Source organism: Copadichromis virginalis, linkage group LG20 (genome assembly GCF_057382275.1).
Source record: "Copadichromis virginalis isolate Kocher_CV1m ecotype Utaka linkage group LG20, C_Virginalis_male_GT1.1, whole genome shotgun sequence".
Taxonomy (NCBI): domain Eukaryota; kingdom Metazoa; phylum Chordata; class Actinopteri; order Cichliformes; family Cichlidae; genus Copadichromis; species Copadichromis virginalis.
In genome coordinates this window covers 26,589,137-26,606,146 of record NC_140637.1, presented here as the reverse complement: position 1 = coordinate 26,606,146, position 17,010 = coordinate 26,589,137, and the positions used below count along the sequence as shown (strand labels likewise).

The window sequence follows — 17,010 nt, the reverse complement described above, 5'->3', positions numbered from 1 at the left end:
ATTACTTTTATTTCAATTGCACAAAAGCTTGATGGCAAAGTGTATACTATATCCAGAACAGAAACAACCGCATTATGCTTGTAAAACAACTTTGGCTCTTTGCAAGTATCTGCACAAAGCCTCTGGTAATATGTTGTGCACAAAAAACAACTTCTCACCTGAGAGTTATTTTTAAAAGATTTTTAAATTCATTGAATGCAGTACCACAGCTCACTTAAAGAATGGTATTTTATTGGACTAAAAACTAAAACTGCTCATAAACAAAAAATGTAATGATTAATGTGTGATTACTTCTAGACAAAATCCTACCTTTGCCACTGCTCGGGAATCGCATTCACTCAATAAAATGTATCACACTTTGTTGGCGATAAACTAGTTTCCAAATCAGGCTGTGGGACAATGTCAGACTTGAAACAGAGTAAACTTTAACCCAATGCATTTAAACATAAAATGTTTTAACACTGATGAGCAGCTGTCAGATTAGAAACTGATGGCAGCACCTGGAGCACAGTGAGCAGAAAAACAGACTTATATAAATTTCACTTGCATCCCTCAAACCCCCACTTGCAATTAACAAAAAACAAGTTCTCTTTTGGATTAGTATCAACACATTTGCTGCAACAGTGTTTCATTTTACTGTTTAATGCAACATTGTGAATTCATAAGGCCAATAAAGATTCACTTCATCTTTTCAATCAGAATGGTTATCAGTTCCGAATCTATATGCCATCTATAAAGTATGATGTGCGATTTATTTCGGGGGGTATCCCACCTGTCTATCCACGATATGCAATCCTTATGCAGACCTATGTAATTCCATCTTCTTCCTTCCCTATAGCATGATCACGAGTTGGAATTTCCATACTTTCTTTCATTATCAGTCAGTTCCCTATGTCCGCTCACTGCAACTTGGATCTCTCTTTTAGTGGCAGTAAATGAGCTCACCCAGTTGTCAGTGTTGCATGCTTTCCTCACCAGGTTTCTCTGCAGTTCCTCTCCAACACCTCCTCCTTTCATAAACGTCTCCACCATCTGTTTTGCTTGCTTTAACTCATACTCTTCTATGATGGGATCCAGGGCACCGAGGTAGCCCTCACATATTTTCCGTAGAGGAGGGACAGGTACCCTGGGAAGTCCCTTCTGGTGGTTCAAGTATCTGCCACGAACAAGAATCACTTGTACAGGCTTCAGAACCCCTCCATGAATCAGTTTGTGTACTTTATTTATTTTTTTGTTTGTGTTTTATTTTTTCTTCACACGTGCTTTATCAGTACTATCTGATTCCGTGTAATTATTAATGTACAAGTTGTTTTATTGCCTTCAGGAGGACTTTTACTTTGAAAGATATAAACGGAAGTTATGAGGTAGAAACGATTTCGTATGTGAAAACACGTCGTCATGTGCGGATGCTTGTGTTTAACTATGTTTTTATATTCCTGCACACGGGATTACACAGACTGTTGCATAAAGCATATTTCTTTCTTACGATATGAACCGGAAGTTCAGGTATTACTCCAGTATTGCCAACTTACCTAGTACCGGAAGTGCTCGTGTTGTGTTTATGGTCTCTTTCCTTTGTTAATGACAGCACACGGGATTTACATTTTTTATACGCCAACACTTTAAATGACAGCTAATATCAACGAAATACGGGAACAAGTGTGCTGTACGAAGATTAGTTTTTTGGCTGTACATCATTAACAAATACTTGTTTATCGAAATTAGTTTTGCGACGAGATATTAGTATCATTCATTTTCCCCGTGGTTCATCAACGCCACACGAGAAGAATTGTTTTTGTCATGTGACAGGAAGTATACGTGAAGTTCGACATTATTCGGAAGTGTGTTATTTACAATGTAGCGACACATAACTCTAACGCATTGAAATACGACAGTTACAGGTTGTTGTTTTTTTTTTATTTTGAGAAGCTCAGCAGTGTTGCCATCAGTTGCTTATTAGATTAGCGGGTTGTGAGCTCTGTAACATGCTAGATTTAGCATTTAGCATACTGGCTACCTTGCTATCACCCGTCACTACAGCCATCTCGACTTGGGTGCTCTCTTTTGACGAATAACGCTTGTCAATAAGTCCGCTTTCAGTTTCACTTTTTCCCTTATTTAGCTAGTGCCCCTTCCTTAATGCCGGAACATATTTGACTACCTTGGGTTGCTGTTGCTGTCCCGCTAAATGTTTCTAAAGTCCTGTCCTGAGTGCTCTGACATGACATGGCCACCCACTGATAGTGGCAATAGGCTGGTACTGACAAGAACTCAAGGATGGATCGATAAGGCAGCTGTCGTCTTTGGCGGTGAGTCAGTGGCACTGCTGTCCGTGAGAGTAACATTTGACCGATGTTTGTTGTAACACGCATATGATAGCTAACTGCTGACTTTCCAGTTGAGGAATTTCCAGTTAGTCCTTCTGTGCTAACACTGGATAAATCAAAACATTGCCGCTAATCCCATATATATGACTATGTCGTTGCTTCATTAATAGTAGCCGTTTCTGACGACACGTGATTGGATAGCTTTAGCCTGGTGCCTGCCGTGAGTATTTCGGTGATGAAACCAGCTGCAAAACCGCTGATTTGTGAGGATACCAGTTTGCAGAGAAGGTTATCACAGCCTGGCTGCTACATTTGGCTAAAGAACAGCAAGCCTACACCCCCAAAACCGCACCGCAGTTGCTTATAAATAAATATGTGTGATTACGAAACGAATTTCGGGTCTCTTAGTGGGGCACTGCACATGTGACACGTTAAAGGGCATTTCATGGAAAACCTGTGTTAGTAAAGTGTTCAGCCACCACATGCTGATAGAGTAGCTTCAGTCCTTGGATCTTACAGGAGGGCTAAACATAATTGCTCCAACAGACACCATACTTTAATGTTTTAATGGTGGTGTTGGAGAGCATTTTCTGACCCCTCAGGCAAAAATCTCCCATAGTAGTGGTATGATGATTGTGAAGGTTATAGCATATGAATCACACAATTTTCATTCTCGTACAATTCAGTGTGTGCCCTATTGACCAAGTAGTTGAAATCCCACACGAAACCAGTCCCATTAAGACAAAATGTTTCATTTTAGAGTACAAGTGCTATCTCTGAACCACTACAGCTTGATTTCTTTAAGCTGTCATCTATCTGTATCTGACTTGTAGCAATTTACTAGAATTTTGTAGGAACATTATGCAAATGGTTAAAAGAAATTTGTTTGCTATGTTTATTAGACATTTAACGGCTCCCTCGTAAGACCTGCAATCAAGAGGGTCAATCTTTCATCATCACAATTTTCTCCCACCGCGGGTGGCTCTCATCACCCCCGAGCCATCAGGATGTTGGAGGGCCTTGTTGCCTGGGTGCTGAACACATACCTAGGAAAATATGTTAGCAACCTAAATACAGATCAACTTTCCATTGCTCTTCTGAAAGGTAATTACACATGCTGAAATTGTACAGGCGAGTAACTTCACTTCTTTCATATTTGCTTGTGTTTCTTCTTGTTGTCTTTGTCCATTTTCCTCTCACCCTAGTCTGTTGTACTAGATGGCTGCCACTCCACTTTAACCAGTTTATGAATATTAGTTCTAAGTAAAATTTATTTCAGGGGGATGAAGATTGGCACACCTCTGCTATGCCGGTGGACTAATAGTGGTTTGATCTGCTGCTGTTTTAATGATCTGCAGCTCAATGTTAACTGTGTGTGGTCAAAGGGAGTGTGCTTGGAAAATCATTTAAAGACAGTGTAAAAACTGTCAAGGTCAATCTGAATTCAGACACTTTTAAAGGAGTGTGCAGCAGCCCTAGTAAACATGGTGTTTATCTGTTTGTTGTTATTCCTCAGGTGCGGTGGAGTTAGAGAACCTCCCTCTGAGGAAGGATGCCCTTCGAGAGTTTGACTTACCATTCGAAGTCAAAGCAGGTGAAACACATTCACTGATATCTGCACATAGTGTAGAGACAACTACTTTGTTTAAACAGATCTGTATCTGTATGAATACACAGAACTACTAGTCACTTATTTGCTAAGTGAAATCACCAGCAGTCAACCAAGTAGTTTGTCAGACTGGCTACAGAATATTTTCAGAGTGCCTACATGTTTTCATAAAACAATTGATTTTGGGCATCAGTGTATCAAAAGAGGCAGTGGATATAATATATCTCTGTATCAATATTTCCTTCCACATTTATTTGGTACCAGAAGCCTTTTGTGTTGTGTTTGTAATCCAAGTAGTGTCATATAGAACTAAAGAAACGTAATCCTGATGCCATGCTCTATTGGCAATTGTTGCCATATTTTGAATTTGCCCTTTGTTAGGAAATTATTTTTAAAAAGTTGGAAAGTCAGTTCAGATCTTTATTATGCAAATGGCAGGTTTTTCACCCTTTTCAGTGGGATTTTCAAAAGCAGTACTCGACTTTTGGAGGTCTATAGTTATCTTTTGATAGCTTTCGATGCAGGGAACTGCTCTGGATTTTTTTTCTACAGTATCAGTCATTGATACTGTTTACCATAAATTCTTACCTAACATGCTTAAGGCTGTAGTGGATATCTTTGGCTCTGCATTAAATTATTTTTTTCCTATTTGTCTGATAGGACTTTCTCTGTTAGGTCAAACAAGTTTTTCTCTATCATTGCCTTTCTAACAGTGGGGTGTTATGCCGACCGTACCCTGCTACATACCTTCTGACCGGCCGGGAAGCCATCTAGCCCAGTCCAGCAGCAACATCTGCTGTCTGGGCCTGTGTGATACGCTTGTCACAATGAGGCAAGGATGGAATGGGTGAATTAGGCACTTCCAGTCCCAACCGATCTCTTTAACCAGGCTCACCAGAGAGGTGATTTAGCCTCTCTCCATTCTTTCAGGAGGTTGAGGTGATATATTTGTGTCGCACCCCCACTATCCAACCGTACCGTTGCATAGTGAACATCCCCTACTGGCTGTATGACAACAAAGGGCCATTGTCACTTGGCGAGTAACTTTGAGCTGAATGAAGGGAGCAATGAGTGAAAATTGTCTGCGCTGACATTCCTGAGCCTGGAGCGGATTTTCGTGAGATAACCTCACCAATGTGTGAAGTTCAGCTCTCAGGTCCAGAATGTATTGAATTTCGTTCTTAGCTGGGCTTGGACTTTTCTCCCAGTTTTTTTTAACCAGATCCAACACTCTGAGCGAACAGTAACTCAAAGGGAGAGTCTAACCAGGATTCTAATTGCGTTCATCCCTGTGAATGAACTTACAAAGCATGAACTTCAAGGTGTTATTCAGCTGCTCCACCAATGCCTCAGCAGATGGTAGACGCTGGTTCGAATAGACTTGATGCTTAGTAACTTGCGAAGCTCCTTTAACCCTCTGGGGACGACAGACACGCCAACAAATTGTTGTGGCTCTGTTGTGGCTTCTGCTATCTTTTATGGTGTGGTCTGCTGGGGCGGCAGCATCTCTGCTGGGGACAGGAAGAGACTGAACAGGGTGATCCGAAGGGCCAGCTCTGTTCTAGGATGCCCTCTGGACCCAGTGGAGGTGGTGAGTGACAGGAGAACGGCGGCTAAGCTGTCATCCCTGTTGGACAACATCTCCCACCCCATGCAGCAGACTGTGACAGCACTGAGCAGCTCCTTCAGTGGGAGACTGCGGCACCCACGGTGTGGGACGGAGAGATTTCGCAGGTCTTTCCTCCCCACTGCTGTCAGACTCCATAATAAAGACTTTAACTGATCAAGCACACACATCCATACATATGCAATAATACTAAGTGCAATAATCCTTTCTGTCATCGTTGTATTTTTACTCAGTTGTATATAGTATTTGTATTTGTATTCTATTTTTATCTTATTGTATATTTATTTTATTTTATTCTACTGTATATAGTATTTTATTTTATTTTATTCTATTCTGTACAGTTGTGTACTGTATTTATTCTTATTGTATTCTAATTTTTGCCTCATAACTTTTGCACTGTCCACTTCCTGCTGTGACAAAACAAATTTCCCACGTGTGGGACTAATAAAGGTTATCTTATCTTATCTTATCTTATCTTATCTTATCTTATCTTATCTTATCTTATCTTATCTTATCTTATCTTAAATCCAAATCACATGACCGATTTAAGATGACATAGCATCAAAATGCAGCCCCGCTAAGTCTCTATTTTTCCAGTTTGCAGTTATTTCATGATTCAGGCTTTAAAGGGTGGCGGCAAAAAATATGACAAAGGATACCTTTTGGATTCAAAACTGCAGCAATTACTCTCTTCAGTTTCAAAGCATTACAGCATTTTGGTAAAAGAAGAGGTTGTACAACACAGTGTGAATAATTTTTGTTGCAACTGTTTTTGAAAGGTGTTGCTGCAGTCAAGTGGAATAAGCACAAATGCTGTAAGGAGTCTTTGGTGGGTTGTGGTTTCTGGCTCAGCTGGGGATGGTTGGAGCAGTGGGTTCAGCGGTGGTGTCAGGGGAGGCTAACCAGCATTGCTGGTCTCCATCGTCCAATCATGGCTTTCCGTTGGACCTTCTCAAATAGTGGGAAAAGCTGTGGTGAACAAAGTGCAACAAAATAAACTTCCACAGCACTGCAGTGCCTTATGTGTCAGGTTCTTTTTGTGTTACTGAGTGATTACTCAGTAGGGAGTTTAAAAGCCATTTCAAGCCTTGCAATGCATGATTAACAGACATGAATTTAAAAAGTACTTGTTCTGTTTCTTTTACTAGGCTTCATTGGAAAGATCACTCTCCAGATCCCTTTCTACCGGCCTCACAGTGACCCATGGGTCATCTCCATGTCCCAGCTCAACCTGATTGTTGGCCCTGCCCAGTTGCAGGAGTATGATAGGGAGAGGGACATAGACGAGGAGAGAGAACGCAAAAAACGCCTCCTCAAAGCTCTCGAGGACAAATTCAAAGTAAGTAGATCAAAAGTGTTTTGTTTTTTTCCCAGAAATGGTGGAAATAAAAAATAACAATGTAACAATAAGTTTGTCTTGCCATTTAATTGTCTGGTTACTAATGAACTTTGCCACACAGTGAAAACACCGTTGTAAATTGTAGATGCAGGCCACTGCATCAGTTCTCGCCTAAACAATTTAAGGTTAATCTCACCTAACTATTATTTTTGATTGTGATAAAATTTTTTTCTGTCTTATATCCAGACGAGCTCATGACATGACAAGTTGTCTGTTCGTCTGTCCATCCAGAAGTCACAGGAATCGCTTTTATCTCATACAGTGATTTTATGATGTCTGGCTTTTCTACTAAGCACAGTTATCTTTAATGTATTTTTCGTATGTCTTTGGCTCTTTCAGAATGAGTGTGAACAGACAGGAGAGTCGTACTGGTACTCTGTGACTGCCTCATTAGTCACCAGAATTGTGGAAAATATTGAGGTAAGACATGAGATACCAGTTGAGATTATATCAAAAACAAATAATAATATAAATAATTATTACAAACAGCCCAACGGATAAACAGAATTTGGTCCATTTTATGTTTTGCCCTCACAGTAGATCTCAGCGGTGGTTTTGTCTTCAGCAGTTAAAAATAAATAAATAACCTCCTCTCTTCCATGAAGCAGCTTTTAAAAGAAATCTTCCTGAAAAGTCTCTGAAAATAGAAACGTGCATGCGTGTGCAGTCAGCTTGTGATCTTTTTTGAACAAGGAGCAGGCGGTGACCAGAGGGTCATTTTGGCCTGTTGAGAACACCTGACATGTGAATGAATGGGTTACAAACTACACAGAATACACACATCAGGCACAATTCTCTCAGGGTCACATTTACTGCAGACTTTGAATTTCTTCATTTATGAACAACGACACAGCTGGTTTGCTTCATTAAAAAGTTATCTTAACTCTTTGGTACTAAGGTAGTTCTCATTGTCTGACCTTGAGTTACAGATTGAACTGTGACTAAATGATGTTTTTTTTATATGTCTAGCTGAAGATCCAAAATGTGCATCTACGATTTGAGGATGACTTTTCCAACCCAGAGAAGCACTTTTCCTTTGGTGTTTGCATCAAAAATATATGTGCTCAGAACCCTTCCAGGGAATTGGTAAGTGTTAGTTGATTTCATAAAATCCAATCATTTGTTATATTCATGAGAACAGATGATACAGTAGTCCATTTGTTTTCTGTTCTTCTTGTAAGACTAGTTATTGCTACATAAAGATTTTCTGATCAAAGCAGTTCAAAAACACTGTGTGCATCATTGTAAACAAGTTCTTCCATTGCATACTGATTTATGTATTGACATTTTCACTTTATAGCTTAGCCCAGACCTGTAAACTTATTGCATCTCATACTATTGCTACTCTCAGTTTGGACTGGCAGCCATCATGACATTTTGCGGTTACAAACAGCAGCTGTAGCAATGAATGAGAACTAAGGAAATTGAAAAGACAAGAAGGAAATTACCTGTGTTTGTCTGAAAACAAGAACAACAAAAAAACATTACCATAAGACGTTCTTCTCATCTTCCTACAGCACCATAACCAACTCACCCCAACCAGTCATGACAGATGGCTGCCTTTGTCTGAGCCTGGTTCTGGTGGAGGTTTCTTCCTGATAAAAGGAAGTTTCTCCTTCCCACTGTCACCAAGTGCTTTTTCATAGAAGGTTATCACCCCATAGTTGGGGTTTTCTCTGTATTATTGTAGGGTCTTTAGCTTATAGTGTAAACATATATATTTGTATTAGAAAGTTTAACTGATGTGGATTAATATGTCATCTATTCTTGTTCTGATCATTCTCAGCCTCTTTCATGAAATGGGCAGTCATTACACAGGGATGTTCCTGGTGACTAGTCTGAAACTAAGAAACACTAAGATATTACTGCATTATTATATATACTCAGTTACATCTGAGAACCGTTTAATGGAAAATGTCAAAAACTAATAACAAAGGCATTTTAAACTATTAAGGACATTCTTAATAATAAATCATGTTGGTGGCAACATTACACACAGCGTAATGTTGATAATGCACGACATGAGGTTTTGCACCGTTAAGTAGCAGACGAAAAACAATTAAAATAAACCAACATGTTACTATAAAAGATATCACTTGGTATTACTAAAATGTGATCAATTAAATTGCAACTGAAAAGAGTGGAGCATTATGCCGTGCATTATGATTCATGCGGTTTGAAAATTCATGACAACCACTTCAATGTAGGTTAAAATCTAAAATAATAAATCAATAAATCATTCAACTATTTTCTTCCGCTTATCTGAAGTCGGGCCGCATGGCAGCAGGAAAGCCCAGACATCTCTCTCGCCAACTCCTCTAGCTTATCCAGGGAAACGTCGAGCTATTCGCAGGCCGGCTGATAGATGTAATCTCTCCATCTTGTCCTGGGTCTACCCCTGGACCTCCTTCCGGTAGGCCATACCTGGCCGAAGCACCTTACCCGGGAGGTGACGGCCTTAGGTGTCTCATTTCGATCCAGGATGAGTAGTGGCTCTACTCTGAAACCCTGCTGAATGATTGAACTCCTAACCCACCTTTTGGAGAAAGTTAATTTCCGGGTATATCCGTGATCTCAGTCTGATAGGGTTAGCAAAAACAACAGGCCTAGATTAACAGATTTACGCCATTTTTCAACAACAGTGTGCCATCTCGTGGCAGATGTCTGCCTAATATTTAGGACAATAACTTACCGGCATTGGGCATCAATTCAAATTTGAACTATTAGATTAAAAGACTATTATGTCTGTTACCGATAGAGGTGGGAATCACCATACATCCCACGATACGATATTATCACAATACTTAACGCACGATACGATATTATTGCAATTTTTAAAAAATATTTTGCGATATTCAGATTCTGTACATAAAGGTAAACTTTATCAATATTCATTTTATCTGATATCAAAGTCTCGCACTCAGTCTTTCTCTCATTTCAGTCAGTTTTATTGTTGACAAACTGAACGGTTTGTATTACAGTCTAGTCCAACTTAACTGAATGCAACCATCTGGTACAATTATAGCTATTCTGAACTATGCAATTTATGAAAACTATGCAGCCCATTCAGCAACTGAAGAATTTGAAAGTAAATTAAAACAAAATATAATTTTACATTAAATAAAAAAGTTTTAAACGTAATTAAAATAAAACATGTCTTAAATTAAAATAAGTAAACAGTCATGTTTATTGCTGCCAAAAATAAGTTAAACACATTTGGACAGTGAAGGAATGTCAGGATTCTTGCTCAGAAAAAGGATCAACATGCTCTGAAGTCAGAGCACAAGAACCTTTTGTGTAACAAAATATCGATTTCTGCTGTCCCTGTATCGATACATTATTAGCAAACAAAATATCATGATACTACACAGTATCGATTTTTTCCCCCACCCCTAGTTACCGACCAGTGACAACACTGACAATTAGTCGGCTAGTCAACTAGACGTGCAGATGCCTAATCACAAGTCATCCTCCTTAATGCTGTGTTACATTAATGCAAAATTTCCCTTGAAAGCACTAAATACTGTTAACTATTTAAGTATTAAGTATTACTGATGAGCAGCAGAGTATCACAAAAAGAGATTCTGTGTGCCTATTCATTTTTTTCTGTGGAAAATTAGAAGCATTATCAAACACTTCCATTAAGAGCCATCAGTCTGTTAATCTGTCAGCTAACCCTGAGACATGCCCTAAAATGACATCAGTCAATCAGTCAGTTAATATCAGATGTGCATCACATTTACAAAAGAGGTTAGAGGGTAAACTGCTCCTTTTATTGATTAAGGACTTGGTTTGGTCTTTGGATTTGAGGTTAGTGGTGGTTTTCTTTTGCAGGTCCAGAAGCTCTTCAGACAAAAGCAGTTGGAGATCGAAGACTTCAGTGTCTACTGGGACACTGAGTGTGAAATGCTGGGAAAGCTGCCCATTAACCAGATCCAGGTCAGTCATAAGGTGAACTTGGTGGCAAATCACTGGAGTATTACAGCTCAGTTCTGAAGACCACCTGGATGGCTTGTCTTTAAAATTCAGTTCACTAAAACGCTGATAGAATGAACAACAATCTTCCAAAATACATACACTCTTTTGCTGTTTTGATGATGATGAAACGTGTTTGGGTTGTATCAAATAACTATAATTTCCATAGCATTACAACACATTCAAAAGACGTTTATTCTGATGACCATAGTCCTCTAGGGACCCAGATGATGCCCACAGCATCACAGGTCCACCTGATTGTTATACTGTGAGGATCAAGGGTTCATGATTTTCTTTTACTTTGCCACCCCTCTTTTTATAGTCCACCAGTTAGAAATCCTCTTGGATTCTGATCTGTGATTATACAAAGATAGATCAAAAGTAAAATTTTCTCAAAAGAGATACCCCATATGAGTAGGCTAATTGTTTTTCTAACTAACAGGATGCTATGAGCCAGTGTATGCAAAGCCGTGAGCATCAGTACATCTTTGAGCCGGTGTGTGCCTCTGTGCTGCTCCGAAGAAACACCTCCAAGGAGCCTTTGAGGTCCCGACACACCCCACGAATCGAAGGCCAGGTTCAGCTGGAGTCTATGTCTTTACGCCTTTCACAGGTCTGTATGAAAACCTAATGCCCTCTTTTTTTAAACAGTGACAACTGTTTTCGTAAAATTATATATGTGAGGGTTTCATATCCCCAAGGAATAATTTGAGGATCTCCATAATCCCACAGTCATGCTGTGGGGATGTATGATTGAAGCAGTGTCTGCCCATAACTGGGGCTGAGATAACTGATGTAGGTAAACAACTGTACAGTGGGCTCCTGGGATGGATAAGATTTGCCCTAAAAGTTCCTGAAGGCTCTGGATGTTGTAGGGCTGTCCTGGCTGACACGTTTCTGCAACGTTGTCTTGAGCGATACCTCTGGATTGGCATACTGGGTAGGTGGTTCCCCTGTTTCAGAAGAGGGACCAGAGGAGCAGGGAGCTGTTAACAAGTCGTAATCATAACGTGCAGTGTTTGCTGTAGGTTTTTGTTTTGGTTTTGTTTTTTACTCTGTGAAAATGAACAAAATTCGTATTGAAGTAGCAAATAACCTTCTACAAAACCATTCTACAAAATGAATGTAAAACAACAGCCATCGTCTCTCTCAGAGGGAGGCTTTTCTCTCTTCTCGCTTTAAGGAGGCTTGTACGCTCGAACAAGGATGTGCTCGAACTAAGGGGATCATCTAGAGCTACCCTTTGTCACTGATTTTTCATAGTTTTTATATACAGAAAATCTAGGCATGGCCAGGTAGTGACCTCCAGCTTTTAGCGGAGTGATTTGAGGCTGAGCTTGAAGTGGTGGAAATGAGAATCAGCACCTCTTAAGTCTGAAACCATGGCTCTCAGCTGGAAAAGGATCAAGGAAAAGTTAGAACCCCAGGTGAAGGAGGTATCGGGGTCTTGTTCGCTAGTGAAGAGAGAGCAAAGCGTGAGATTGACAGATGGATTGGGGCTGTACAGATCTGTTCTGGTGAGGAAACAGCTGAGCATAAAAGAGCTGAGCTACTGGTCAATCTGCATTCCTCACCTGTGGCGCCAAGCTATGAGTAGTGACCAATGAGATCATGGATACAAGCGGCAGAAATGAGTTTCTGGGTAGCTGGGTTCTTCCTTAGACAAGAGCCGCTGCTCCTTCACCTCGAAATGAGCCAGTTGAGGTAGTTCAGGGGGGGTCTGACTAGGATACCTACTAGACGGCTCCTAGGTGTCCTACAGGGAGGAGGCCCCAGGGCAGACCCAGGACTCACTGGAGAGAATGCATTTCTTGGCTGGCTTGGGTACGTCTCAGTGTCCCACTGGATGAGCTGGAAGAGGTGGACTAGGTGAGGGAAGTCTGGGCTTCTCTGCTCAGGCTACTTGCCCCACAATCTGACCCCTGATCACCAGTAGAAAATGGATGTATGGATTTTCCATTGAAGCATTCCTTGTATCCTTAGGAACTGAACCTAATCTAGAGCTTTCACAGACCAAGGCTAGAATTTTGGATGATGTTTGTTGTCTGTGTGTCTTGCCTCTTAGGTGCAGTACCAGCAGATCATGGCCTTCCTTAAAGAGCTGGATCGCAGGGAAAGGGAGATGTTTTACAGAAAGTGGAGACCAAAAGTACCTATTTCAGGAAAGTAAGTTCACACTTAAAGGTACAGTGTGGAAGATCTCACTGCTGGATGTCAGTAGATTGCAGACTGCAGTCAACTGAATTCCGTTTTCTTACCTCTCTTGATTGAACTCCATAACACTAGCGACTGTAACCAAAGACATTTTAGCTTTTGAGTTATAAACTATTACTTTCTCTTAAAAAGTTGATATTTGCGAATAGGAAATCAGGAGGTGAAATTAGTTTTTTATGACAAAAACATGAACCTTTGTAATCGGATTACTTTATCCCTATGCTGGTCACGTTGTCCCTTTCTTTCATGTTTTGCTTCTTTGGTGAAGGAGACTTTGTTCGATGATAAAACATAGATGTGATTCTTGATAGCTTGATTTGAAGGTATATCTTGAAGGTGTACTCTCAAATCAAATTTGCCCCCACAGCACACGAATGCCTACAAGTTCTTTTCTCCACCTGTGGTTTACTGTGTATCTGCCTGGCCCGTAGCTACATGCAGACACACAAACACTGATCACCAAACTTCCAGCCTCTGATCCAGCATCCACTCTGCTCCGCCTCAGTCTGCAGCTGCCTCTCCTCAGCTCTGCTGCTCAGACCTGAAACTATTTGGGTGGCTGTAGCTCAGGTGGCAGAGCAGGTCAGCCACTAATCAGAAGGTCGGTGGTTCGATCCCAGGCTGCCTCCTGGCTGCATGCCAAATATCCTTGGGCAAGATACTAACCCCATGTTTGCCTACTGGTGGTGGTCAGAGGGCCCGGTGGCGCCAGTGTCCGGCAGCCTCGCCTCTGTCAGTGCGCCCCAGGGCAGCTGTGGCTACAATGTAGCTTGCCATCGCCAGTGTGTGAATGTGTGTGTGAATGACTGAATGTAGTGTGAAGCGCTTTGGGGTCCTCAGGGACTAGAAAAGCACTATACAAATGCAGGCCATTTACCATTTGGCCATGGAATTTCCTCTTTATTTCCTCGGATTAGTTTTCCACACTCTAAAGTCTCTCCTGAGTTCAGCTACCGTAACCCCGCTGCTCAGAACAGTCAGTAACCCAAGTGTTCAGTCACATTCTCCCCGCTCTGCTACGGGTCAAAATAATGTCTGTTTTTTCCTTTACCAGTAGACTTGATAACATGCTGTACTGTATTTTAATACTCGGGTTGTTGTTTAATAAACCTTTGAAATCATGCAGCTGCCGACAGTGGTGGATGTTTGCCATCCAAGCCAACCTGAGTGACATAAACGAGCAACGGCGGCGAGGCAGTTGGGACTTTGCCCTGCAGCGCGCCCGGGACTCCCTAACCTACACCAGCCTCTACTTCAGAAGACTCAAAGGAGTTCCACTGAGTCCTCAGGAAGAGGTACTTCAGTAAGAGAAAGACGAGATGAATAATAAGCATTCAGTATAACATGTTGCTAATATGAAAAGAAAAAATCTATTACTAATAAAAACTGCCAAAAGTACACAGTGTTGAGTATTTTTGAATGATGGCTAGATCCCTTAACAGATACTCCTGTTGCCCACATCTGTACCATTTTCTATAGATAAGAAAGATATTTTTGTATACAATCCTGCTTAGCTGAACAGTGATGGCATGAAAAGTGTGTGAAATTGTTGGATTTGTTTCCAGCTAAAACACATTAACCTCATTATCTTCTTAGATTCACTCTTGTTGTCTGTCCAAGTGCATGGATAGGAAGGCAGTTAATTTGTACTGTACTGATCTTTCAAGATTATATTCTTCTGAGAACATTTCCCTGGACTTTTTCATCTAGAGTGAGCTGGAGCGGGTTGAGGAGGAGCAGACTTTTGAAGAGCTGCAGCTTCTCAGAGAAGTTGTCCATGAGTGGTTTCGAAAGCAGGAAGTAATCGCAGAGGTATTCTCAGGTTTTATTCATTTTAAACAAAAAACACATTATTGTGTCATTTCCCAGCCTTACGTAAATGCCTTTCAGATATTGTGTTGTCATTAATCACCCCCACCCTTAAACTAGTCAGCCTACAAGAAATGCAGCCATCACTCCTCAGACGGTCATTGATCGTTGTGAACGTTCCAGTCATCTTATTTCCGTGTCACCTCTGTCAGAATGCACGTGAGCCCAGCAGTGAGCCCCAGACGTGTTCATCTACAACATCTGTTCCAAAGAGCGGGAGTTCAGGAATGATCCAGTACCTACAATCGTGGTTCCCAGGCTGGGGGGGCTGGTATGGAGAGTCCCAGGATCCAGATAGGCCACAAGAACTCCTGCAAAGTCCATCCTCTTGGAATATTCTTGGTGAGCTAGGCGATCGTGGTACCTTTGACAAATGCCAGCTGCGAACAGTTTTACATCTATTTTTCATCTGTTTGTAAACTCTAGTTGTGGTAGTGCACACATGTCTTGTGAAACAATCTTCTGTTTAAAATAATGTAAACGTTTAATATTTTTCCAGCAGAAACAGAAGACTTGTTCGACCCCTTGGAGGACTCTCACACTTTGAACACTTTCACCAGGCGAGATCATCTGTTTGGCCGGTTGGAGTTCTTACTGGAGAAAGGTGGAGTCACCCTCTTCCACCAGGACAAGTGCGGAGACACGCTACATGAGAGTGGAGTCATACAGCTGGAATTCTCTGGTATATCAAAGCAGGAATTGTGTCTTTTAAATGTCTAAACTCAAGCATCTCAAGTGAAAAACCAGAGTATTTGCACGTCTAATCTGCTGTGTGTGGAAGAGTTGGATTGAGGAGGCCGTGCTTTGGTTAGATTTATTAGAGAACCATTAATACTCTCTCAATGATGGTAATTTTTCAACTTCTTCCACTCGGGCAGTTAATCAACCCTAAATGGACCCAGCAGCTCTGATAAACTGTAACATGTTTGTTCACTTGTTTTGTGGCTTCATTCACCTGCAGGATGCAGGATGGAAACATAGTTGAATACAGTCTGCATTGAATATCAAGAGAGGGGGGTACCCTGGGTGAACAAATTCAAGTCCCCCTAAAATATTTTAGTTGAGATGGATGATCTCACGTAAAACATTAATGTCCTAGCCTTACAGATAAGGACCTGTTAGAGACATAAGAAACCAGCCAGTTAAGAGTCACATGACTGATGCCATCAAAGTCTTTGTTCCAACAAGTGACTGATGTTCACAATCTAGCTGTAGTTTAATCTACCTACAGCTGTTTTTCCCATAGACTGATGGGAAAATGTAATAAACTCAAAACCTGTGCACGTCTGTTAAAATCCAAATGACTGTAACTGTTTCCACAGGGGTGAAAGTGATGGTGGAGTCTCTCCCTCGCTCAGAGTCCTCCTTATTGTCTGTAAAGCTGGGAAGTTTGTTCCTTCGAGACTTGACCACTCAGGGCACCATCTTTCCTGTCCTGGTGTCGCCCAAAACGGTAAGCAGTGATGGCAGAGCAGGGAGTTCATCACATAAAAATATTGAAAAAGTGGATTGCAGTTCCTCAAACACACAGTTAATTATATTTTGCTGTTACATGTTATAGGGGAACGTTGTTGTTGTAGCTAACCAGTCATCGAGCCAGTCCAGCACTACTTCTGGTAAGATTTTTGTTTTGTGTTAATGTTAATGACCAATTACAGTTATGAAGTAAAGTTTTATGGAAACGGAATAAAATAATTGGTTCGCTGAGCTTGTGGCCATGCTGTATGTGGGTGAGTATTAAATTGTGCACAAATGGTTGGGGGAAGTTTTTAAATTCAGTGTGTCGATATTTGTGTCCTGCCAGTGGATTAATTTAGACCATCTCATAATTTAGTCCGGAAAAATAGTTTGCTGCTTTTATTAAAAAAGCCCTTTGTAAAGGTAGAACGTCTTACTTTTCATCACTAATTGAAGAAAATAAAAGCAACCCTAGGTTCCTCTTCAGCACTGTAGCCAGGTTGACAAAAGGTCAAAGCTCTGTTGTGCCAAG

At 40.9% G+C, this 17,010-nt stretch overlaps 1 protein-coding gene across 1 annotated transcript in view; it reads left to right on the top strand.

Annotated features, from left to right (window-relative positions):
- The first annotated feature begins 1,788 nt into the window (after window positions 1-1,788).
- The window catches only part of vps13d (vacuolar protein sorting 13 homolog D), a 72,850-nt gene continuing 57,628 nt past the window's right edge, over window positions 1,789-17,010 (top strand). Inside the window, exons 1-15 of the mRNA XM_085444765.1 lie at window positions 1,789-2,309; window positions 3,230-3,431; window positions 3,844-3,921; window positions 6,712-6,902; window positions 7,302-7,382; window positions 7,932-8,048; window positions 10,797-10,901; window positions 11,380-11,550; window positions 13,003-13,103; window positions 14,278-14,446; window positions 14,862-14,963; window positions 15,173-15,362; window positions 15,520-15,702; window positions 16,343-16,473; window positions 16,582-16,636. Of these exons, the coding sequence (XP_085300891.1) occupies window positions 3,335-3,431; window positions 3,844-3,921; window positions 6,712-6,902; window positions 7,302-7,382; window positions 7,932-8,048; window positions 10,797-10,901; window positions 11,380-11,550; window positions 13,003-13,103; window positions 14,278-14,446; window positions 14,862-14,963; window positions 15,173-15,362; window positions 15,520-15,702; window positions 16,343-16,473; window positions 16,582-16,636 (1,771 nt within the window). The 5' untranslated portion in view covers window positions 1,789-2,309; window positions 3,230-3,334. The remainder of the gene's footprint in view (window positions 2,310-3,229; window positions 3,432-3,843; window positions 3,922-6,711; window positions 6,903-7,301; window positions 7,383-7,931; window positions 8,049-10,796; window positions 10,902-11,379; window positions 11,551-13,002; window positions 13,104-14,277; window positions 14,447-14,861; window positions 14,964-15,172; window positions 15,363-15,519; window positions 15,703-16,342; window positions 16,474-16,581; window positions 16,637-17,010) is intronic.